This window comes from Phalacrocorax aristotelis, chromosome 5, assembly GCF_949628215.1.
Source record: "Phalacrocorax aristotelis chromosome 5, bGulAri2.1, whole genome shotgun sequence".
Lineage (NCBI taxonomy): Eukaryota > Metazoa > Chordata > Aves > Suliformes > Phalacrocoracidae > Phalacrocorax > Phalacrocorax aristotelis.
This window is the reverse complement of record NC_134280.1, coordinates 4706295-4731294: the sequence shown is the minus strand read 5'-3', so window position 1 is coordinate 4731294 and position 25000 is coordinate 4706295. Positions and strand designations below refer to the sequence as shown.

The window sequence follows — 25000 nt, the reverse complement described above, 5'->3', positions numbered from 1 at the left end:
AATAAGGTGTGATTAACGAATGCTCAAGGAAGCCAAAAACTGTATGTTATGAAATGAAGGGGAGATCTGGCAGGAAGGAAAATACAGGAGAAACCACAGATAGAATAATCTAAGTGACAGGGAAATTAGTGGATGCCTGGAAACTGGGACTCAGACTGCATTTCTTTGTAGGAGAGTTTCCTAAGCTTGCACACACACAAGGTTTCTTTTTTTTTTTTTTTTCTTTATTTCCCTTTACAGTAAAATTGAAAATTCAAGCTTGATATATTGAATTATAGCAGTGTTGCTTTTATGATCTGTTTCCTAAATACGCATTTCTGCTAATTTAACCTGTTGGTTGAAAGTCAAGCTTGAAAAAAACTCTGGGCTGTGAGCTGTACATGTATTTTGGCTTTGAACCTCCAGCCTTGCCCTGGGGGTGCACCGAATCCAGAGCCAGGAGGTTCCCCACCTGCCATTGGGAGCCCAGGTTTTGACACGATAGGGAAATCCCACAGTCTTAGCTGGGGAGGTTTTAACATGATCAAGTCAGTTACTTAAATTAGCTTAAAATCCCAATGCACTCGCGATCTAAGCACTCTTCAAGCCCCAGTGCTGCCAGAAGAAAACCCTCACGGGTGAGGTAGAAGCTTTCCCGGTGCTACCAACCGCCCAGCTGGATGCACCAGCTACGCCTGCCTGCACCCCTGCCTCATCCCAGCTTTCCTGCTGAGCCCACTCAGAGCAACACGCAACCGTCCCTTTGCTAGCATCTCCATCGTTGCTAATTTTGTTCCCTGTAGACCTTCTGCTTTTCCTCAGCACCCTTTTTCTGTGTCCTTCTCCTGACTGAACCCCTGCCCACGCTGTCTCAGTCCCTCCCTCTGACTTACTTTTCCCTAACATCGACAAGCCCAACCCCTGTCTTGTTCCACTTCTCCACAATGCCGCTCCTTCTCCATCACTTCAAATTTCCTGATTTTGTTGATGCACAGTACATTTGATGCCCACTACACCCTTCTCACCCCACATTTCCCTCCTCTACAAGCTGTGCTCCATGCAGTTGCCCAGCATTTTTCCTCTCCTCAAACAGAAGTCAACCACCTCAAACAGAACTCAGCCACCTTCACTGCTTCTCATCCAGCCTTGCCTCCACCTGTCCTTCCCCAAGGCTGGGTGATGTGCTGGTCCCTCAGTCTTTGCCTGCTTTCCTCATCCCTTACGCACAGCGTTCGTTCAAAGCTGCGCCTCCTGCTACCTGGAGCGTCCCCCCAGCCAGCACAGAGGTAGCCGGGTAGCGAATCATCCATATTTTAAAAATTAAATTAGAAATGAGAGGATTAAAATAATTCCTATTTTTATATTATTACTAAAAAGGCTGTACTAGAGCTATTTAGTCTACCACACCCCTATCAAGGACTCAGTGTTGATCTGCGGGGACCATGACAGCTTGAGCAAGGTTCTTTGTTCAGACACCACACAACATACCTTAGCAGCATGCAGCGTGCAGCTGTTACAACACTAATTGAAATATGTTTTTAAATGTATCGGGTTTCCGAACATTTGCGGAAGAATTATTTTTTTCCCCCGTGTGCAAAACCCAGTACTTCAGCCATTTGAAAAAGTGCCTAATCCCTACAGTGCATTAGTAGGCCATAAAATAAAGCTGAAATAAGGTATTTTACACTGGGGATGGGGAGAAGTCTACAATTGGAGGGGGATGGGGAGAAGTCTACACCTGTAGGTGGATGAGGAGAACCTCCGGTTGTAGATAGATGGGGAGGATCTCCAGCTGTAGGTAGTCCTGGCTGCTTTATCAGCTGTTTAGCTCATACACAGTAAGAGGATCATCACAGAGCGTCATAACATCAGTGGAGTAGAGATGGATCAAAAGGAGGCAGATGTGACCATCCCACCGTACAGGATTTACCCAGTCTCATGTGAGATGACCTGGGTCGTTCATGGAGGACGGAGCTGGGAGAGAAGTACCCAAGGTAGCTCACAGGAGGGGTCACGAAACACTTGTTGTCAAGTGGATGCCCGATGTAGACGCCACATTTTGCAGTGAAGCTAACATTTTGCAGCGAAACTAAATGATAAATCTCTCTCAAATATCTGAAGGAAACGTTCAAGCTTTTTTTTATTCCACCATCTGCAAAAAGAGGTTCCCACAGAGGCTCACGCTCAATTTACAGAGGGGAAATTGTAACTAATCTGTTTTCAAAGTCTCTAAAATTGCATTTCTGTTAAGACAAAGCAACAGCAAACCTCTCTATCAGTAACTATAATCTCTGAATCTTCCTGGGCTAGAAGTCTTTCACTGAAAAGCTATGCATTTCCCATTTGCAGTGGTATAAAAGTCATAAGACATCAGATCATAAGCTGTCACTGGACCCAGACTAAATATCACCCATCCCTTGCCTGAGGCAGGTGGGACTTTTTTTCTATGGGAGGGGCCAAACAGAAATCCCACTCTTTGGAGGAAAAGAGGAAACATTTTTTTGTGACGGTTTGTTTTTATTTTTTAAAGGCCGTTCTTCTGAGCTGCTTGGGGTTTTGGATGTTAGATGTAGTCCCAATGGAGATGGATCAGTGGCCAGAGCACAGTGAAGCAGTCAAAGGTGCAAGATAAATGCCATTTATGTATAATTGCCCAAGCTGCACCTGTTCCGTTCTGAATGGGAGACCTTGTCTACAGAACAAATTTCACAAGCATAGAATATATCCTTTTTTTTTTTTTCTTTATTTGAGTGTAAAATGGGGAATTCTGAACTTGTATCAGTGTAAGGCAAGAAAAAATAACCTTTAAATAGCATGTAAATTTTTTATGAATCAAGCTCTAAATAAAGAAAACTCCTGAGCTGGGAATTCAAAATACTAGCCAGAGAGAGCTGATTTGCTAGCAGGCTCAAGAACAATATTTAGTTTACAGAATCAATCTGGAAATAAAAGTAGTGCTTGCATCAGCATGAAAGCTACAAAAATAAAAAAGAGGTCTTAATAAAATATACAGTGGAAAAGGAAAGGATGAAAGCACTAGCACAGCTATGAGGCCCTCGACAGCCCACACAAGTAATAAAATAGAATATGATGTAATATAGAACAACAATGAAAGGATTTAAAATTTCTAGGTAGGATTCTGAAAAACTGTTTCCAGCTTTTGTTGAAGAGCGGGCACGCTGCAAGTTTCCTTGTGAAGCTACGATAAAGCTGGTGTGTAGCAGACATGGGCGTTGACGATGGCAGAACAAACGCTAACCTTCACCTTACGCCTGAATCAGCCCGAGGCAGCGTTGACAGCAAAGCAGGGGCTGTAATGCTATCCAGGAGCCAGGATATTTCTCTGTTTTCTAGGTGCTCCATTCTGTTTGTTCTCCTGCTGACTTACCCATTACTGGTTTCCCTCCCTATCCGCAACGCAAAGGCGGTTTGTTGGCCAAGTGGCGCCAATGCTTTGCCATGAAGGCAATCATCATCTTCACCTTTAGGAAAGAAAGTGCCTCGAACTTTATGGTAAGCAGCTTGGAGAAATCCGAGATTAGATGTGTGCAAATGAAGCCGTATCTGCTCAACTAATTTCAGCCTGACCAAAGTTAGGTTGGGTTCATAAGACTCTACAGGAAAATAACGTGAGCACTGAATTCCTGGGCTACCTGCCATGCTCTGCACCCAGATTACAGCACTGCATCCTCTGGTTTTAAAGGATCAAACTCTAAAATGGAGACATGACTTCCTTTAAAATTAAATGGCACCCCAAGATTAACGCGGCAGAATTTGGTCCTGCAGCAAGCGGTGGCCTCTACACTGAATTTCAGTTCAGCCAGAACCAATGCAATTCACTCACTGCAGTAACACAAGGAGTTTTCCTTCTCCACATGACGCTAGAAGCTATTGCAAAATGCAGCTAATACTGCATAAATTAAAAAATATGGATTGTGAAATTTGTTCCCCTTTTTTCTACTGTGCTCAAGCAGTGGCAGGCACAGCACACAGAGGTAATCACAGAACGCCTCTGGGTCTGTGGCTGCATGGTCCTATCAAAAGTTCTTGGGCTGACACCAAGAACCAGCCAAATCCCATTCTTCTTGCCCTGGCAGGGAAACTCAGCTCCACCACGATACATACGACATTCCTCTCTTCTCGTTTAGGTAGTTGGTGTTGCACATGATTAAGCCAGCTCGTGTTGTTTGACATGTCAATGTTACTTTTTGCTCCAAATAGTTTCTCTGGGGTATCTGTTTAGGGGCTGCAAAGCAGGAACGTGGCCTCTGTCTGACTCTTTTAACCTTTGTTATAGCATTGGTTGCAATAGGTATGTGCACCGTAGGAAGTGGTGACAAAAAAAAAATCTGATTGTTGAAATATCAGAGAAAAAGACCTACAAAAGCACATAGATTTTTTTTACATAGGAAAAAGGACATCACTATAAAAAACATCCACTATTTGTGCTTCTTCAGGAAAGACAGGAAGTGTTCCAATTCCTCCTAAAATATGTTTTTAATGAAGTAAAAAGGGATTGTGATCAGCTGGTCAGAAAACAGCAACACACACAGAAAAGAAGCTTTTTCTCTTCTTTACATTTCAAAAATTTGATTGAAAAATCTGGGCCCACTCTTACAACGACCCCAAATGCAGAGGATGGCTTTACTTTCAATTCGGTTCCTTCCACCGAACACAGGCTGCAGTTTCGCACCTATGCTATTAATGCGATTACATGCTTTTTCCAAAAACTATCAGATTAATATGAAATTCACTTAAGATGCATGCTAGGCCATTAGCCAAAGTCCCAGTGCAGCGTGCCTCCTGAAGGCTGTGAATGAGTTATGGAGGCTAGCCCAGCCAAGGTCTTCAGAGCTCCCAACCACCTCTAACGTTAGCGTGATGTGTAGAGGCTCCATAAAAGCAATCGCGTCCTTAATACTGCTTCACACTTTATATAGCGAGTCCCATCACAGGGTTTCAGCCTGCATGAATTAAGATATACAACACCCCGGAGAGGCAGGCTGGTATCTTTTCCCTCTATTTCAAAGATGGGCAAAGGTGAGAGAAAAATGAAGCAATTTGCTGATACTTGCAGAGGAAGTCTGTGGCAAGGCAGAAGAGAGTGCGGCACTCAGCCTCAGCGCCTGTGCCTTCGCCACAAGACCATCCTTCCTGTCTCTAAATGCCACGCTCGTGCTTGATGATGTGCTGCGTTTTAAATATGACAGCGTATACATGTTCTGGACCATAAGGCTGAGCCCCATAAAATTGACGGACGCAGAGTTGAGAAGCCGAAAGGGACAGAGCGAGAAGAAGGAGAAAAGTCCCTACGCCGCAGCTGTGTGGTATTTTTCGAGGCAGTAGGTTCCAGGGCTACTTAAGGACCAGAACATATTTTTGCTTTTACAAATGCAGTTTATTTTGCAAATCAAGGTGATTGCACACATTTCAGCTTGTCAAATTTTCAGCCTTTCAACCATATGTCTGTCGACCTTATGGACTACCAACTTTATGGGATTCAACCATATGTCCAGATCCCAATATATATGAAGGCCAGTTCTAACATAAGAGCTTTACGGTAGTAGTGTAGTAAACCATAATGTTTGCAGATGGCTGTAATAAAATCATTCAGGAGAGGAAAGGTGCAGGGACGTAAAGCCTTCAAAGCTTCTTCTACTGAATAAACAATTTGATCTGAATAATGTAGTGGGAAGCACATTCCACCAATGAACTAGCTGATCTAGTCCAAAACGTTGCTTTTAATTTTCTTTCCTAATCCCACATGTATTTTAACTTCCTTTTTTATTTTCCTGTGTGGGATTAGCTTAAGCTTTGGAAGAAAAGTATAAAAAGGAAAAATAACAAAGTCAAGAATTTTCTTTTAAAGGCACAGTCCACTTCTGAATTGTAAGTTTTTCGCATGTGAAATGCCAAATGGTTATGTGCGGCCTGGAAGATGTATTAATAGAGAAGTATAAGGTTTTTACCGTCACATGGTGAGATTGAAGGATGATGTGACTTGCTTCATTTCCTGAAGTGGGACTCAGCTTTCAAAGTTAAGGAAAGTTTCCTCCTGAGTAAGCTTTTTCTAACTCTAGGAAGTTGGAGTTTGGTTTATGTCCTGCTGCACAATAATTCACATGATAATTCACATTCCCTTTGTCTAACATAACTTGATATCTCTATTATTTGGGGAGCTCCGGTCCCATTTTCCCCTAACTGAAACACGCTGAGCTGATGCATCGCCCTCAGAGAGCTCTCCACCTCCAGGCTCACGCCTGTCCTGGCTGACAGCGAGCAAGGGAGCACTGCCTGCAAGGGGAACCACGGCCAGCATAGGTGTGATAGATGGTCTTTCTCAAACCGAAGTATTTTTTAAGCTGACAATCCGTGGTGAGCTTTGGCAAGCTTCCTTGAACTAGACGAAAATCAGCTCCTATTTGGGATAGAAGGAAACCTTCCCCAGGCATTAACTGAGAAGTGAAAAAGCGAGATGCAACCTGCCTGCGCTGCTGGCCTGCAAAATCACGGCGAGAGCAACCCCCGTGAGCTGTTTACTTTGAGATAACCCGGCCAGAGCCAGCTCTTGCACTGCTAATGTCAGTGGAAGTTTTTCTATTGGATTAAATGGTGCTGGGTCAGATAGTGTCTAAGAAACGAGGAATACACTGTCACTCTTCCTTCCCATGCCAGACTTTCTGTTGACCAAGCTGCAGATCTTTCTGAGTGCTAGGGCCTGCCTTATCTGAAGGGGGCTCGCCTTGCGAGATGCCGAGTGCCACAGTTGCCACCGTGCTCAGCGCCACACCTCGCGTAGCACCTGCCGAGATTCACCCCATCGCATCCAGCCACCCTTTGCCAAGCAAAAACCATTAAAAACAGATTAAAAATAAGTTGAACTGAGCAAAAAGCTATTATTTCTTCCCTGATGAAAGCCTCAGCACCTTCCAAACCTCTTGTTGTACAAGCGTACCCGTGAACGACTGTGAAGTGCGTGGCGTGGACCCCAACCCTCCCGTCGGCGCGCGCGGCCGCCCTACCTGTGTGCTCGTATTTGTGTCGCAGCAGGGAACTGCTCTTCTGGAATGTCTTGTCGCATAAGTCACACGCGTACATGCCACTTTCTGTCTTCTTGATCTTCTTTCGGGACAGACAGGAGTCAGAGTCTGTCATGTCGTCGAGGCCGGACATGTAGTCTGGGGTTCCATCAAGCAATTCTCCCTGCGAGGGAACCACCCGTCAGCGACACCCACTTCCACCACCGCTCCTTCCCACGGAGGAACCAACCACCCCAGAAAAGTTAAAGTCACGTCTGCTTAGGATGGTGGTCCCTCTTATCTTAGGAACCCGTTCTAACAAAACCACAGCTGATGGGAACTGTGGGAACAATGAGGAGCCTTCTACTTCTGTGCCTCGAACCAACTTTCTGTCTTTGAGCACTCTGCAATAATATGATTTACACAAGCAGGCAGTATTTGTCATATCAGGACTAAACATTTTGAAGGAGCAGAAAATACAAAGGGGAGGCTCGTCATGGATGGCAAAAGGTATCGTAATGTTTTACAGGGGTAAGCGTAAACAACAGCTAAGAGATCATTCCTTTCAAAACACTGAAACTTGGATAAATTCCGTATCTGTAGAAAGGTTTTAATTGAATTTTATATTTAGGTACAAATGTTATTATTATGCAATCCATTTAAATGTATGTCTCCCGACTAAAGGCCTCAAGCTATATTTTTATATTTAATTTTGTAATTTGAAATAGGGAATATTAATAACACTTTTTATCAATGTTCTATCTATGTTAAAACAGCCTTCAGCATTAAGCAATAATGAATGTGGATCAGTAAATTATTAAATTTCTTGATATTTATTTTGTCTTGATCCAAAGAGAGTGCAAACTTGCATGATAACATACATTTCCATTTGCTATCACACAGTTCAGTTTTCTTAGACTAGGTTTGCACTAATTAATATTAGAGAAGATTAAATAGGCTTAAATACATTTACAAAGAGGGCAGATGTACTGTAAGTCGGAATAGTGGAACAGCTGTTATGGAGGTGCAGTGCTATTTATGCTCCTATTGTGCAAAGAGGGATTACAGCCTGTAATGTAAAACCATACCTGATTTTCACATTTGAAACTATAAAACATTTACTAGTCAGTAAAATTACTAATAGACCATAATAGGACATAGGGGAACATGCACAAATGTAAAAAAAAAAAAAAATTAATCTATAATCAGTTAATCTCATTTAACTAAACTCTGTACATTATATCTGAATACACCCAGCGAAAAGCTATAAAAGTACGTGACTTCTGTTGAGCAGCTCTTTGCTGGAGGCATTCAAGCAGTGAAATCCTTTGCTACTCGTGTATTGACTCTGGGACGACCTGAGAAAAGGATTAATGGTTGTACCCAGGCACGAAGAAGTGCTGACCCAGATTACGAGTCCATGGAAAGACTTTGTCTGCGATTCAGGGCCCTAACTGCTACCTCTCCAAATAATAATCTCTGGGTTCTTTCGAAGCTGTTCCGGGTGACTGGTGGGGATTAGAAGACTGGTAGTCTGGGAAGGGCAGTACGTGGGCTGAACGAAGGGGCTGTGGTGAACCAACGCGTCAACATTTCTCATCCCCCAGACATTAATGAGAAGAGAGGGTGTCTTTCCCATGCACGGTGCGCCAGCAATCCCCCAGAAAACACGAAGGAAGCTTTGAAGCCTTTCAATGGGATAGAGCTGCTACGAGGCCATATGGACCTCAGCTTAGAGGGCTACGGCTTTGCGCCCGAATGTGGGGGTGCTTCCCAAGAGGTCTCCCACTGCTCCTTTTCCACATGGTGAAATGTAGTTATGCTCACTGTGAGGGGACCCCTGCAGAGATCAGTCTCCCTACAAAGGTTCCTTTTCTTCTTATTTTATTGCAGGGTGGGATTTTTCATGAACATTATTATTTAGATACAATTCTCATAAAGAACGACTGAGCTCTTAACAGAATAAAAACATAAGCATTATGCCTAGTCAAAGGTATTGCTACTGCTTCTGAATCCAAGTAGAGGTGGTCCTAAGGTAGTTTCAAGTTGTTTTCCTACCCCTCTGCATTTTTGCAAGTTCAGACTAAAATCAACCCTGCTAATTTTGTCAGAAATGCTGATTATAACTTTGGGCTGCTTCTTCTGTAAGGGGACATATCGCAAAACACTGAATTCTAGCCTTTCGAAAGAAAACAGTTGCAACAATTTACCTGAAATCCTTGTTTCCGCTGGTACTTTCTCCTTTGCTGCATATCAGCAAAAGTAGCTGCTCCAGTTGGGTAAGTATAGGCCATATGTGGTAGGAAGCTCATCTGATCTAGTCCTGGATATGGTCGCAGCCCAGGAATACTGGTCTGGACCGGTGGCATAAAAGTGGCTGGGGGAAATGCGCTCTGTGGTGGAAGTGTTGTGTATAAAGGTTTGGCACTAAATGGGTTCATACCAAATACTGGGTTAGTGCTTTTATCCAGATTATTTGAATTAGAAAACTCCTTCTTGATAAAAGTCAAGTTCAGTGGCTCATCTGAGTTTTCAGATGATGAAGAAACACTGTTGTGTTCTAAATTTACACTATTAGATTTTGTTTTGTTCTTTGTGGCTATAATACTTTTGGGTTCCTTCATTTGTTTTGGTAAAGACAAGTCCAAAGGCTCAGCCTGAAGCTCCTCAGAAGAGAAACTGTTTGGAGTGTAAGAACTACTGTGGGAGTTTTTAGAAGATGTGGAAGAAAGATTTAAAGGAGACGGAGTATTGCTCCTAGAGTGGTCCAATTTATCAACTGGTTTAATATTGGTAAAATGAGGAGGTTTTGTTAGCCTGAGAGGAGTATCACAATTAGTAACACTGTTATGGAGTTCAGCTATAGATGGTGAAGTTATAGAGTCCACAGGCTTTATTGGAGATCTGGCTGACAAAGAGTCTTTAGTGGGAGTGTTGTTGGTGGCAGCCAGCGCCACCTTGGCACTGGCCCTTTCCAGTGATGGTGACCTGGAACTTGAATACTGGTAGACTTTTCTTTGTTCAAACCATTCCTTCACAAATTCCTGAGGAAGGCCAACAGCAATGGAAATTTTCAGTAGTTCATCAGAGTTGGGTTCCATATTCATAGCATAATATGCTTTAAGTACAGACATGTGGTCCTTGTATGGGTTGATGGGGCTAGTCATTCCTTTCTCAGAAAGTACTGATGACAGCAAGAGGGTTTGCTTATCAAACACTCCAGGTTTGTTGGGAACCATGTTCTCGTGCGGCTGAAGGACTGCCTTGATTTCTTCATTCATTTTGCACAGGTAACGCTCATGCTGATGCAACGGAATGGGACCAGGAAAGCTTTCTTTACAGAACTGGCATGAAAATGGAGTGGATACGTTATGGTTCTCTATCATCTTGTCTTCAGTTACCAGGTCTATTAGGGTTCGCAGCTTCTCTTTTTTAATGTTATTGAGCTGCCTCCTCGAGTCTGTGGTTAAGCTCTGGAGGCAAGCTTTGGCTTCATTGACTTTCTCTAATGTATAGTCAATAATACTTTTAGTGGCACCATTATGACTTACTACTGGAAGACCCACGGGGGGAATATTGGGGGAGGTAACTCCTTGTTCCTCGGCTTGAGAGCATGAATCCTTCATATGGTAAACCTTCAACTTGGAGATCTCTTCAGCCTTGCAGTCCATTTTCTGCCGGGAAACCGTGTTGTCCACAATCTGTAGGACCTTCTGCACCTCACTTAAATTACTGCCTACTGCAGGAAACCCAAGCAATGGTGCTTCCATCCCTACACCTAAGTGCTGCATTGGACTTTGAGCAGAAGCGTGAACTCCTAAGGGGCTGGTTGCTCCAAGTCCACCATTCATAAAAGGACTAGTTGCACTAAACCCATGTGAGGCCATAAGAACCTTATATTCATTGAAATCTAGTGGTTCTGTTTTAATTTTCAGTAGGCCTGTTTGTTCAGACATACTAAGTGGTTTGCCATTCTCCAGCTTGTTTCTCAGCTGTGTAATGGCTGAATTAGTAGGAGAGGAAGATACAGAATTAGGAGAAGAACCCGTCTTGATATTGTTTCTCATTCTGCCATTTACAGAGATTAAACCAATACACTTCTTGCTGCTGATGTGCGAACTGTAGGAGCCAGAATGGGAGAAACGTTTCTTGCAGTTTGGACACTCATACGGTTTTTCACCTAAAATGATAATTAAAACCAAATGTTAATTTTCATTGTTGCTGCTATAATGGCAAGCGATCGCATTTGATACCCAGCTGATCGTCTCTGTAACCACTGACTAATAATGAGGAAAATATTAATTCTGTCAATATGGCCACACACCACCACTGCTTTACCCTCCTCCTTCTATGGGTGTTGAAGACAGTTTGGACCCACGGCCTCCAGCTGGTGACAGCTGTCAAGGTGTGACATTGGCTGCAAAGTGACCGCTGCAAGTCACAGGTAAGTACCCTGTGGCGAAGGGAGTCAAATCAAATCCACACTGTTCAAATTTGATTTGTGGTTGTTTTTTTTTTCCCCTCCCAAAAAAATAAAAAGGAATTTTCACTGAAAATGAGAAACTGAGTCCTGATGTTAGGACCTCCACGTCAGCACTGGTGGGGGTTTGTGCCTGGACAGAGCCCGGTGGTGTTTCGTGTCCTGAATGCTGCGCTAAGCACGAGAGACAACATGCACGAGTCATTTAGTACGAGATGCTTTGCGCTTACTCGTTATCTGGGAATACGAGCTGTATTTCACTTGGGGGGACTTTTTGTTATGGAAAACGTAATGGACTCTTCAGGGTCCGACTGCACAGAGATGAGTGAACGCTTCTGAACTCAAACTGCCGAACAAACAATCTATATTATTTGCAGGAAGCTTTACTATTTCCAAATCTTTCAGCGCGACCGTGGTATTAACAGCGTGATAAATGAGGTTGACTCAGATATCACTTATGAAATACCTTAGTAGCTCCAAGAAGCCAGAAGCAGAACTGTGTAAATTTTAAGCAGTCTTTAAAACTCAGCTAATTAAACAAAATGCAAATGAGCACACCAGCACCTCTGCTACTCACCACTGTGAATTCGCAGGTGTTCCTTCAGATGGTGTTTATATTTGAAGGCCTTGCCACACTCAGTGCATTTGAACTTGCGATTGCCTGCTCCTTGGGTCAGCATTTGGTGCTAGGAGGAAAAAAAAAAAAACACCACCATACCGACATGAATTTTATGCAAGAGAAACCATGAATTTCTAGCTTGAAAAACAAAAACAAAATTAATGTGGCTTTGAATTTATCAAGCGGACCAAAAGGTCTGCATGTACATTTATTTGTCTCATCAGCGTTGCAATAAAAATCAAAATGTTGGCAGTAAACCGAAACAAATGAGAAAGTACTTTCACATGAGCGTTCGATATTTGCTTTAGAATTATTTCCTAAGTCTCTCATCAGAAATGTGTTGCTTTAAGGTATCTTACGATGAGAGAAACTGTTTTATAAGAAGATTTGTGGCTTTTAATATTCCTAGCAGATTCTGAACATGTGGGACTCCGCTTGTTTAAAAATTCTGTTTACTGCGTGTGTAGCGAAGACAGAAACACTGTCGTTAGTGGCATTTCGTGTGAGATTTAATTCATTATCAAGCAGAAGAGCCTGAGTCTTCGGCGTGAGCTGCTGCTTGAAATGTTTTTTAAAATCACGGAGCAGCAGGGAAGACTTGAGCTACCTTTCGTGCCATGTTTTCCCCCTGTGCTCTTCTAAGGGGTGAGGGAAAGTTGAAAGTTAAAAGTGGCATAAAGATATAATCAAAGGCAGCTGACCTTATTGCAACAAGCAAGAAAAGCCCCGTGACTTTGAATTTGGAGAGGGAAAAAAAAAAAAATTAATAATATTCATAATAATGCAGCCAACCGTTCTGGATGCTCAAGGTAGGAGGTCAGCCTTTTGCAGGCTGCCACGACACAAAAGCCTATTGCAGGAGCAGGGAGGGGGGGAAAGGGGAAAAAAAAAAGAAGAAAAAAAAAAAAAAAAGAAAAAAAAAAGGCAGCGCCGAAACGGTATGACAACTGCGAGGGTGTGCTGCCTCTTCCCACATTCCTGGCGAGACAGATGGTGTTACATGGGACACAGGGAGGTTTGTTCAAACAGCAGCAACCTTCAAAGATCAAGCAGAGCCCAGCCCGCCGCGCGCCATTGAGGGACCCGCGCTCATATGTTGCTGAGTTGCATAAACAAACAGCAACAGCTGTTTTGTCTCCCCCCATCGCCCTCCGAGGACTACTATAAACTTTAGTTGTGCCACTGTTAATATGATACAATCATTTTAATTTACTAATTGTAAATGCCATGAGCAAATGAGGGGACTTTTCAACACCAAAGCTACCATTCATAATGCGCCAGCACCAGCGCGCTCTTGCATGTGAAATTTCAGGCGGTTACGTTGGATAAATATCTAGGCGGGTGGGTTTTTTTTCATTCCCCCGGTGTTTTTAATGATACAAAGCAAAAGAAGGAACCTTATGGTGGATCAGGTTAGGAAAACTACACATGTGAAAATAGGTTTGTCTACGAGAAAAGCCGTGGGGAAAGAAAGACTAGGAGAAACCACTCCAGAATCATTTATATTGATTTAAGATCAAGCAAAAGATACAGTTCTCTTAAAAATGCTAATTGCAAAAATCGCGCGATCAGGAGACGTGTGTTTGCCTAACTGAATTTACCTTATGCCGAGAAAAACCTACCAAGACCAATACAGCCGATCATGATTTTCAGCTTCTTAAGAAAAATAAATACGGCATAAAGCCTTTATAATTTGACACAATGCACACATCTATTTATTTAAGTTTTAACCACGCCATTTGAGTTCCCATTACAGCCCTCCATAAGGCGGGTTTTCAGAAGGAATTCTCCGGTGAGGACAGGAGTAGTTTTTCCGCTGGTATGTGAAGAGTTTTGTGGCCCAGGTCTACCGCCGGGCTGTTTAGGAGCACTAGGGAAGCTCAGTCACCTGTCTGAGATACGCAGCATTTCCTTAAATGCAGCTCTGAGATAATATTACATGCATCACATTGAGGAAAAAACTGCTTTGATTTATTGCCGGGCTACACAAATGATAGCGATGCCGCGATCCTAGCGCACGCATGTGTTAGTGGCACAACCACAAATAATAGCCTATATGTACTGTAGGAAGAGCTATTCTGAAAATGTGTAATTATGTTTAACAAACGATTATACAAAATACGCATAATTTCACGTGATTGAAAAGGTTACTCAAAAAGTAATGAAAAAATATTAGCGGATCTTTTAGTATGTCTTGGAGCTCCTACTTGCAACACTGCAAAGTAAAACTAGGTGAAAAATGGAATTAAAATTGCTGAGATGTTTAATAATGTATAATTAAAATGCTACAGTTTCATTCACTTTTTGAGGAACATAAAAACGAAACTAAAGTCAAGTTAAAGTGCAAATAAAATTTCTAAATTAGAAATTAACACACTCATTCGATCGTGAACATAAGACTATTAAATCATATTAGAAGAGACCATCAAAAAATCATTTAGACCTCAATTAAAGCTATTACCATTAAAAGATCTGCATCTTCAAAATGCCATGAAAAATTAATAATGATTGCCAATCAAAGCAATATCGTTTCTCTAAGGGGTTATTACAGAAAGAAATCACTTAAAGCCAGCCCCCCACCTGATCTGTCCCTGGCTTGTGTGTCACCATATGCCGCTCGAGCTGGGTGCGGTAGGCAAACGTGTAGTTACAGAGAGGGCACGAGAAGTTCTCCTCGTTCTTCTCGTGGCGGTACTTGATGTGCTCCTTGAGGGACGTCAGGCGCTTGTAGCCCCGGTCGCAGTAGGGGCAGGTCAGCAGTTGGGCGAAGGCATCTGGAGTTCCAGGTGGCAGGTCTGCACCCCAGGATGGGGAGGGGGGGGAAAGAGGCAGGCCAAAAGGTCAGCAAATCAATGGCAGCTCATGGGCTGATTGCCCGGGATGGTATGAGAGGAATCGCTGCAATCTGCTGCCCGAGAGGGAGGGACGGGGCTTCCAACCCGTGGCGGGAGGCACCGGCACCCGCGCACGCCCACGGCAGACGCGCAGGACCCGCTCCGGACCCCGCTAGGAAATTAATTATGGGCATTGCTCCTCCCGCAGACCTCGCTGGCTGGAAAACTAAGAAATACTTTTCCCAATCAATCTGCGATTTGCATTCCAGCCCCAGCTCATTATGTTACTTCTGCCATTGACCGAATCCTTCCTACCAACGCTTTTCCAATTATCTATCGAGGCATCGGAGAGCGGTGGGTCGGCTACCCTGTCTTTTGTTGCATTAAAACTCTATTAAAATTTCCCAAACTCCCAACTAAAGCAGCAGCTTTTCTCCCGTTTAAATTCAGCTCTTCAGTTCACCCGCCAAATAATACAAATTTGCTGACTAAAAAATCACAATACACTGAAATTACAGCCCCAATCTTTGCTCATGAAATTCCATGCCGCTGCAGCTGTTCTTCAATTTTTAAGGTAAACACCCAGGCATGTAGTGCATTTATAATTGCAACAGCTGCACGAGGTCAGGGTACTGGCTAAAAATGAATTACAGCCTCACCATTTTCTTCTTGCCCATTGGCCTCTGGAGTGCCAAGGCGAGACAGTTCCTCAGGGGCTTCGGGGTAAATAATGGCTGTGTCGCTGCGCTGCAGGTACTCCGCTATGCTGACTGCATGCCCATCTCCTTCCTCCAGTTTCCTTTTGGCAAAATATTCCTCAAAGTCCGACGTGCAATTTGCGTTCTTCACTAAAATGAGAGAAGGGGAAAAGAAAGGGGGTCTGAGTGCATCCTCCCTGAGCGCTGGGGTCGGTTAGCGTCGTTACACACAGCCTGAGCTGGTGTACCGGCGCTACGGGGCTGGGGCTGCAGCTGGCTCCTCACTCTCGTGTCTTGCTCCAGCTCCTAATAAAATTAATGTGGGCTTTCCACCAGCGTGAATGGAAGTAAGGGCGGGCAGTTAAATTAACAGGAACATGGGCTCTATGGGGCAGCAGGAGAAGTTTATGAGGCTTGGGTAATGCAGGTGATCTTTCATCTATGGAACCTGAACCTTCATGGGGCTCCTGGGGGACCCGCGGCTTTTGGCATGAGCACAGCTCAACCTACAGGACTGAGCTCAGCTGCCCCCGGATCCCACAGGCCCCGAGACATTCCCCGCATGGGAGGCGGTAGTTACAGGTAGTAAAGACCACAACCACTTCTCCTCCAAGTCAGGTCCTGCCTCGGGCTGCTCTTCCATGGCAGGCATGAGAAGGGAATTGCTCACAACATCTTCCCTTTATTTTTTTTCCTCCCTGAAAAATTAACTTACAATGGGACAATATGTTGTTTTAAGAAAAGTATTACTTCATAGATTTCTACAAATAGAACCACATGTTTTAGACCATAACAGGGATACCAAGCCTAAAACCACTTTTACAGTCTGTATGAGAGTTTTCCTTCTTCTCCTTAAATGTAAACCCAATTTTTCATTGTCCATGCAATGTCCATGAAACATAATATATGCTCAACCACAAAACATCCTGTTACTAAAAATATGGTTTTCTCCTCCATGTATGAACACTGCATACAGAAAAAGCTCTGGGATGTTGTAGACAAATATTAATACAATTATACAAGTGAAAAAAAGGAGCTGATAATTTTCTTTCTCTATTTTTTTCTTTTTTTATTAACAAGTCTTGGAAGACACGGTGGCAGGGAGTTAAAGATACTTGTTTTTAACTGACCGTAAATGAAAAGAACAGCTTATGATTGATTACATTTTTAATGTATTTCTCCTTAGGTGAAATAAGAAAATGAGGCAATGCCACAAACTATTGTACAGTTCATGTAAAAGTAAAATATTAAATGGCACGATTATCCCCTCATTGACGCCAGGGAGCAATATGGAGTAAACTAATGGAAATCAAAGGGGTTATGGCCCTACAGGGTTATATTGGTTTGTAAGCACTGGAAATGAGAGACTAACCAGCTCCTTGGTGTTTAGAAATGGGTAAATGCTTTGCCTCAGTTCCCTTCAACAGTGCAGGGTGATACTGGCAGTCAAAATGAGATGTGGCCTCTGACCGGGGCACGACCAGAAACCTGAAAGCACCTGCTTTGAAGCGCTGATCTCGCCGTCATCGATAAGAGTAGATACTCGTCTATGCAAACCTCATCCCTTTAGCCGATAAACCCAAATCCTCTGGCTGAGACAAATATGCCCTGTTTGTTGTAGGAGCTGAGCAGCTTCTCCACCGTTCTGCAGTGTTTTAGTGGCAGTGACCAAAAGGCACAGGGCATGGGACCCGGTTTTTGGAAGGAAACTTCTGTTCCTATCACAGTGGTTTTGTAGGGAATCATTACACCGCCACAGAGCTCCTCCCTCAGTCCTCCTGTAGCTCCTGTTATCATTTTTTATTAGCATAAGAAACAACATTTCCTTTTTTTCCCCCAAGAAAAGGCAACTTCTAGGGAAGGGGAGTGTGAGTCCGGAGAACAAGGCCGAGTACCTTACCTCCATTTTGTTGCTGTGAGAGAAATGTAACAAAATGGTGGTCAGTGAAGTACACCTTATGCACAAGAGCATCAAACTATGTTTTTGACTTTGTATTTATCAGAACAAAGCTGAGGCATTACTTTTTACATTAGAAACCTGACCTTTCATTCCCTTGCTATGCCTAGATCTTCCAACTGTTGCAAGATCATCCACCCTCCGGCTTAACACTACCTCATCTCCGCTCCTTCTCTTGGCTTAGCAATAGATCCAAGGAAAACAAACTCATTTTTTTGCCAGACTCAGTCCCTGACCCAGTAAATGCTACCTGTGAAGTAGGGAAAGAGAGCTTTTCTCCACAGAGGAGATATGGGAGCAGGAAGGGGAAAGAATGGGACAGCTCCGAGGGATGGCTCCATGTGTCCTTTGCCTCCCTCAGTCAGGCTGGGGGGTTTTGGAGCTTTCAACTGCATTTTGGGATGGGGATTCAAGCCACAGAGCAAGGCCTGAGTTTATATTAAGATCTTCAGTCCACACTCAAACCCAAATGAGGTTCTTCCTTCCCGGCCCCCAAGTCTATCTGGAGGCTGATCCCACAGGCTGTGAAGGACTGCTGCGATAATACTGGCCTGGGCTTCCTAATTCTCTGGATTATTTAGCTTCTATGTCTGTGCATGCAATCCAGGAGCTAAAGCAAATGTTTATGTCTACATTATAAACCCCTAAAAACAAGAGGATTTAGTGGAAAAGCTGACAGATCTTTAACTGAAACAATACAACCAGTGCTGCAACACTGCAGATTAACATAAATAGCAAAAGGTGACCATGTGTATCTGGTTTCTCACCAGCGACGTTACTGACAATTCAGACATGGCTGGAAGCTCACCCAGTGTTACTAAAAAGCCCCATCTGATAACCATTAGGTTTCACCCTCGATTTCTGGGGGGAAGGCTGTCCCCGCCCCCCCCCCCCCCCATGCCCTAATTTGTTTTCCATGCAGAAAGTCATGTTCCTGGATTCCTCGTGGGCTGACAGTGCACACATATTGCACATCCCCTCCTGCGAGGCAAGAATTTCAGCGAGATCTATGGTGGGTGACCTCACCAAATAATTCTTTTTTTAATTAATTATTGGAGCCTGGAGAGCAGAAATATTTTCAGCTGCAAAAGCTGATGTGGCCATGTCGCATAAAAATAAAACGCATTAAGGAAAGCTATCTTTGGAGGCATTTAGGACCTTTCAAGATAAGTGAGAGAGAGGTTCAAGGAGCTTGGGAGACCCGTTATTTTGTGTGGGAACTCGTCCTGCTAGATGGTGATAGCTGCCCTTAATCTCAAACAAAGCTAATAAAACCACAGCCTTCATTAGCCAGGAAGTGAGAGGCCCCCATTGGTACACACAGATTACAGCCTGAAAACGGCCTGTCCTCCAACCTGCCAAGTTTTACTTCTGTTTTCCTCCCCCAAAAGTTTTGTTTGTTGGTTTTTTTTTCCCCTTCTTTAAATTATATTAAGAGATCTTTACTCGATGCTTATCAGATGTTTGTAATCGAAACCAGGATTTCTTTTTTCTGTTTGTTTACAGGGAATTTGTTCATCTATTTTCCGCAAACACCCCAGTTGTAATATCCATAACAGGTACAATAAAATAAATCCTAGGAATGTATTAATTCACATTTTAAAAACCCCTTCTGCAAAACACCTTTTTGTCAAGTAACCATTTCAGAAACCCCAGAAATATTTACAAATTAATTTAGCAGGACCAAAGACTAAAATTTTCACTCTAATGATCACTTTTGCTTTTCCACTATAAAACCTCCATGGGTCATTATTAAAATGCAGCTGATTAATGTATGGATAACAAGATTTCTTTTTTAAGTCCCACTAGGAAGTGGCTACTCTGACAATAGCAGAATAATTTAATAACAGAGACTTTTTTTTAGTTTTCTTTCTCTACTAATGACGTTCTGCAATTAATTTGATGCTAAAAATACACCACAGTTGTTGCACGCACCTACAGCAACTTTGCTGGTTGGATGTACGTGAATGAGTCTGAAGCTGTATCTCCTATCTCTGTGCTCAGCCCAGGTCATGGAGCCCTACAAGATCTGGTGTCAAGAGGGAGGGGCATGTTGTGTTAAATGAGAGGAACCTTCCTGGCCCATACGGAAGAGCCCATGTTAATCTATAGGGAGACCTGAATGGCTTTCTTGAACACCAGAAGGTCACCGCTGTATGGCTTTCGCTGAAGATGGAGTCGCTGAGCCAACGTCTTTCATTGGGTCGAGCCTCAGCTTCACCTCAGCTATTTTATTAAGTATCACTACTAAATCCCCCTACTACCTGCAGGGAAAAATTGAGGCCTGACACTCAAGAAGGGCCCAAACCCTATAGTGAGGCTGAAGAAGAAAACTTTGAACATTTCCCAGAATAGATGGGAAGGATCTCCATTGGCTCAGGGACTGACCTCTTCCCCTTCCTCCCCCAGTAATGGTTGGCACGCCTCAACAGGCAAGCCGGGAGAGTTTTCACTCTGCACGAAGGATGCTACAGCTCCTAACTGTCACCTGGCATCTTCCTCTCAAGGTGAAAAGTCTAGCAAAGGCATTTAGTTTATCAGATGATTTAATACAACTAAATAATCTGATATCACTCTTAAGCGACTACAGAGACTGCAGCCATTACAGAAACATGTTCTGCCCAACCAACCTCTCTAGGCACCAGCCTCCACTGAATGAGGTGGCTCTGAACGCCTCAGTGATAAAAGGTCTGAATTAAGCACTAGACCACTCGTAATGGTTATTTGAGCAAGCCGCCCATCGCAGCAAATAACAGCTGGAGTAAAGAGGAGGCTGGGACTTTTGCACAAGACATTTGGGGAAGGAATTGCCAGGTGCAACATCCAGAGCAGCTTTTGCATTTTAAATGCAGACCACCTAAATGCAAAGCACTTTCTGAACCACAAGTTTGCACTGCGCCAGGCTGCATAGGGGCAACCCTTATCTTTTCCCCCAGAAAACCAGTTTCAGAAGAGGCAGGACATCCCGTGGACCCCAGGCAGGGTTAGCGTGTGTTGGCCCCGTGTGTGGGCGCTTGACGGCACCCTGCCCCCCCCGAGAGATGCCGTGAGGCCGAAGTCAAGCAGGCAGCAGAGACCATCAGATACTGGGAGGGAAGGGGCTAAGAGGACATGAAGTCTTCCCCCTCGAGCAGACCACATTGCAAGCATGAAAGAGGCAAGGCCTGTTATGGTAAGGAAAATATGTGCAAAGGAAGTCACACGGACTGATAGGGGACCTCAAAGGCTCTGGTAATGGTAATTCAGATAACCATCAAGTCTTATTTCTGAATCAGACATCTTTTAAAGTCCTGTTTCTCCAAGTGCTAAGCACAATTTGTCACTTTATTATCGTTGCTTGGAAATAAAAAAGCTTTTAAAATATGTATGTATCCAGTTCTGTATGGCAACATCGTTAAGTATATACGTAATGATAAACTGTGCCTTGGTGCCACCCTCCTTTCATGCATAATAAATCTAATGGATGAAAAAAGCAGTGACATGGTTTTATTTTCCTATTATTTTCCCCCTCAAGAATTACAAAGTAAATTTCTTGTGTTACTTAATAAGAGCATTGGGGTTTTATGTGGGTGTTACCAACATTTAGGAAAGTGTGAGTAATAAAATCCTTGCAAGACTTAGGTACCACCTTTTACAGTAATATTTGTAGAAGGCATTACCTATGAACTAAATCTTATAATGGAATGCATAGAAATGTACTTCTACTAGCAAACTCTTACTTTTAACCGTGTAAATCAGGGCTATCTGCACCATCTCAAATTGTGACAAAATGCAAAAGAAGCATTGGGTGATGTATGGCGTTCAGCTGTGCTGGGGCTGGAGTGGGGCCTTGTGGCCTTTGGAAAGAACATGGTAAACCCCTGAATTCATTTGGATTAGAAAATAGTAACAGAAACCTTTTGCTGTTTTGCTCTGCTACAGAAAAAAAAAAAATAAAGAGATGGCTCAGAGATGATGCCTGCTAAATACCTCTGTCCCCTTTCTTGTTCCACAAAATGTATTGATTTCTAAGAAGAGGGGAAAGAAAGAGATGTGGAAAGTGGGGGGAAAAAAAAAGATTAGCCAGAAACATAATAATCTCATAAATATGCATTTAAAGTGTGTGTGTCTGTGTATCTATGTAAGGGGTTTATGTGTGTCTTGCTGAAAAGATGTTTTCAGTCTCTGAAGTAGCTTACTCTGTGCACCACGCGAATCTGGGGTTGCCAAGAAGAGTGCACCCCATCCTCATTATCAAGCCCTTTGTAGAGTCCCTCTCATTAAAAGACTACTGTATCCTGGTCCGGCTACTTTAAACTACACTATATTCACCCTCGCTGGGAAAACGTCTCCTCACGCTGCTGAAAACTATTAGCTTACAAGGATGCAGTTAAAAGGAGTTAGAGGCTGCAACGTTGCAGAGCACGGGAGGGGTAGCGAGGAGCCTCACCGAATGAGTTTGTCGCTTCACCATTGAGATCAAATTGGGGACAAAATTTTAAAAAACAGGAAAATTATGTAAATGCTTCCCAATTGTTAAACCAAAAACAAGAAAGAAATTGTTTTGTCACTCCTTCTCTTCATGCACAGCTAATTCTAGATGATACTGAAGAAAAGCGATGCTCATATCATGCAATACCTTACCTGTACCATTGTTTCCAGTGGTCTGAATTGTGGCTTCAGGCCCCATAGTGTCATAATCTTCCTTCATTTCTTCTGTGAAATAAGCACGCACACTTTTAGCATTTGCACGTTATTGAATTGCTTACAAAGCTAGGGAGCACACTGCGGGAACAGGGAAGATCCTGCTAAGGGAAGGAGAGAAAAGGGCTGTTGTGGACCTCTATACAATGGCTTTGTTCTGGCAACTGAATGAGTTCAGCGGTGCTGGATGGACGAGAACTTATTTACTTTAAACATGACAGCGAGTGGTGGAAAACAGAACTATTTGTTCAAAGTAAATGAAGGGCTTTTCCCAATATCAAATCTAATGAGCATTCGGGTGATAAAAATGGATATTTTTTTTTTTCTTGTTTTTTTTTTTTTCCATATTTAAAAAAAATAATCAGCTAGCAGACACTGCGAGATCTATACCTGGAAGAAACTGCAAATACAAAAGGAAGATATAAGTTCTTATATCTCTATTTCTATCTACCATCACAGAGATCTTCCGAGATGTCATCGTCATTTTAACCTCATTTGAAGCGCAGCATGTATTAATATCAAGTGGTGCAGAAATGTGACAAATATTCAACTGTGGGCAGCTCTTCCCTGCCCATACAGTTTGTTTGCGTCTTCTGTGCACTCTCTATGCACTGACAAAGTCTGCCTTTTTGGCCATAAACTGGGTTAATTCACATGCAAATGAACATGATATGTGTAGAATTATTTACTATGTATTTATCATGGATCGGTTGACTTTCCATGAAACTGGGAGTTGGGAGTGTGTTAAAACAGCATTTCGAAGGGGCTGGATGCGGCTCCATCACTGGGGAGGACGCTTGTTTTCAGAGATGCTTCAGCCTGCCTCGGAGTGCCTGTCAAACTCGGTTTCTTGCTGTTAATTTGTTAGTTCGTGTGCAACAGGTATTCGCACGTACAGCCTGGTTAAGATTTAACCCTCCAAAGGGTTTTCACAGGGGAAAATAAATGTATATAACATTTCTCTCTCGCCTTTTCGACTTCTCCTAAATGCCAGTTTTTCTTTATTTGAAGACTGGCACAAACTTACAATCTCTTCTTTTCTTTTTTTTTTTTTTTTCTTTAAGTGAGAAAATGTAGTATTTGAGATTTAAGTGAAAAATCTGCTTTAATCTTTCATGTAGCTGTGCTTGGAAGAAATAAAAAGTCAAAAAGGCACCCAGAAATGGCTCGACAATGTCCAAAAAAAAAAAAAAAAAGAAAAGAAAAAGAATTTCCCAGAAACGAACACAAGTCAATGATGATTCAGGAAGATGGATGCTGCTTGGCCAATCAAGTGATAGACTGGCAAGAAGATCAAAGCCTGCTATTAAAATCTTATTGATACACGAAGCATTAAAATTCTTATTACTCATTTTTTTGTGAGAAAGATTTTGATGAGGACAGAAACTGGCCCAGTATTAATCCATTTCCATGACAATGATTTGACTGAAGATAGGGGAATAATATAAACACAGCACATTCTGGGTTCATTCCTAAATTTGTAATCTTGTAGTATTCTTCAGATGTCACATTCTACAAGTAATTAGTTGGTAGAATAACAGGTTCTAATTGTATCATTCTAATCAAAACTAAAGCACAGAATGACTTAATTCAGAGCTTTACAACCAGCGTACAATACTGTGGTATAAATATACATGTTTATGGCTTTGAAGCTTAAAAAAAAAAAAAAAAATTAATGAAAGCTCTTAAGTTAAAATATGCAGGTACAAACAGATGCTAAATTTGTACAAAAGCATGGAATATGCAGACCAGATGAAAAATATTTGTTTAAACTGTACAGCAGACAAGCCAGCCTTGATTCTTTTCCCAGATCTGGCATTCTGCCTCTCTGAGGATCATTTTCATGGGGATATCTTGCGTCCAAAACATTTAGGAGTTCAATATGTATTAATAAAATGTTGTCAATTATGATAATTGATCTGCCGGGCCAGTCTCACAGCTGATATTTTTATTGCAGCCTACCAGAAATTTTAATCAAGGTACAGTATTTCTGAGAAGTTCAGCCTTAGATATAAATATAGTTATTGTGATTTTCTTCCTTGATCATCTCATGTGATTTCGGGTAGTAAGGAGTCACAAGTATCAGAAGTTTTCCATCTGAGGCATGTCTACCCAGTCAGCAAGGGGAAAACAGTTAACAGCTTTTTTTTTTTTTTTTTTTTTTTTTTGCATAATAGTGGTAATGTTCAAGATTTCTGCTGCACTTCCTTCCTCATTGTCATTTTCTTCTGTGGTAAAGAGAAGTTACAGTGTCTAGTTGCTTCCCAAAAATTATTAAATGCTCACGAAGGCTCTGAGCTGCTTCTCACTTTGTGCAGGTCACCGGAGTACACGCTGCAATTTTTCATGTACATTTTAATTCTCGTTTAGCTGATGCTTGCACAATTTGTCCTTTAGCATTGCGACACTCGGCTAACATGACTTTTCTCTACCTAAACCTGCCCTCTTCCTAAAATCTGTGACCCTGCATTACACTTTCTGTATTGAAAAAAAACCCAAACATTTGTGGCATTTTCCTCCTCTCAGCATTCATTTACTAAAATACAAACTGTGAGTATACAGGGCTGCCGCTGTAAATCCAGAGCAAACTCCTGAGTGTCGTAGCCAGGCGAATAAAAGCAGGACAGTGCCCTGCGTGCACAGATGCAGCAGAGGATCTACAAACACGCACTTAGCATTTATTTAATTTGAATGGATCCTAAGTGGGGGCTTCGCTGGTTTATTTTTTGGA

The 25000-nt window shown here is 42.6% G+C and overlaps 1 protein-coding gene across 2 annotated transcripts in view; it reads right to left on the bottom strand.

Moving 5' to 3' along the window:
- The window catches only part of ZEB2 (zinc finger E-box binding homeobox 2), a 114579-nt gene that overhangs the window by 3926 nt on the left and 85653 nt on the right, over positions 1-25000 (bottom strand). For both annotated transcript variants that reach the window (XM_075092790.1, XM_075092791.1), the window contains exons 4-9: positions 22210-22281; positions 15591-15779; positions 14678-14892; positions 12056-12164; positions 9209-11178; positions 7002-7182 (exon numbers count right to left, since the gene is read on the bottom strand). In XM_075092790.1, coding sequence (XP_074948891.1) covers positions 7002-7182; positions 9209-11178; positions 12056-12164; positions 14678-14892; positions 15591-15779; positions 22210-22281 — 2736 coding nt within the window. The remainder of the gene's footprint in view (positions 1-7001; positions 7183-9208; positions 11179-12055; positions 12165-14677; positions 14893-15590; positions 15780-22209; positions 22282-25000) is intronic.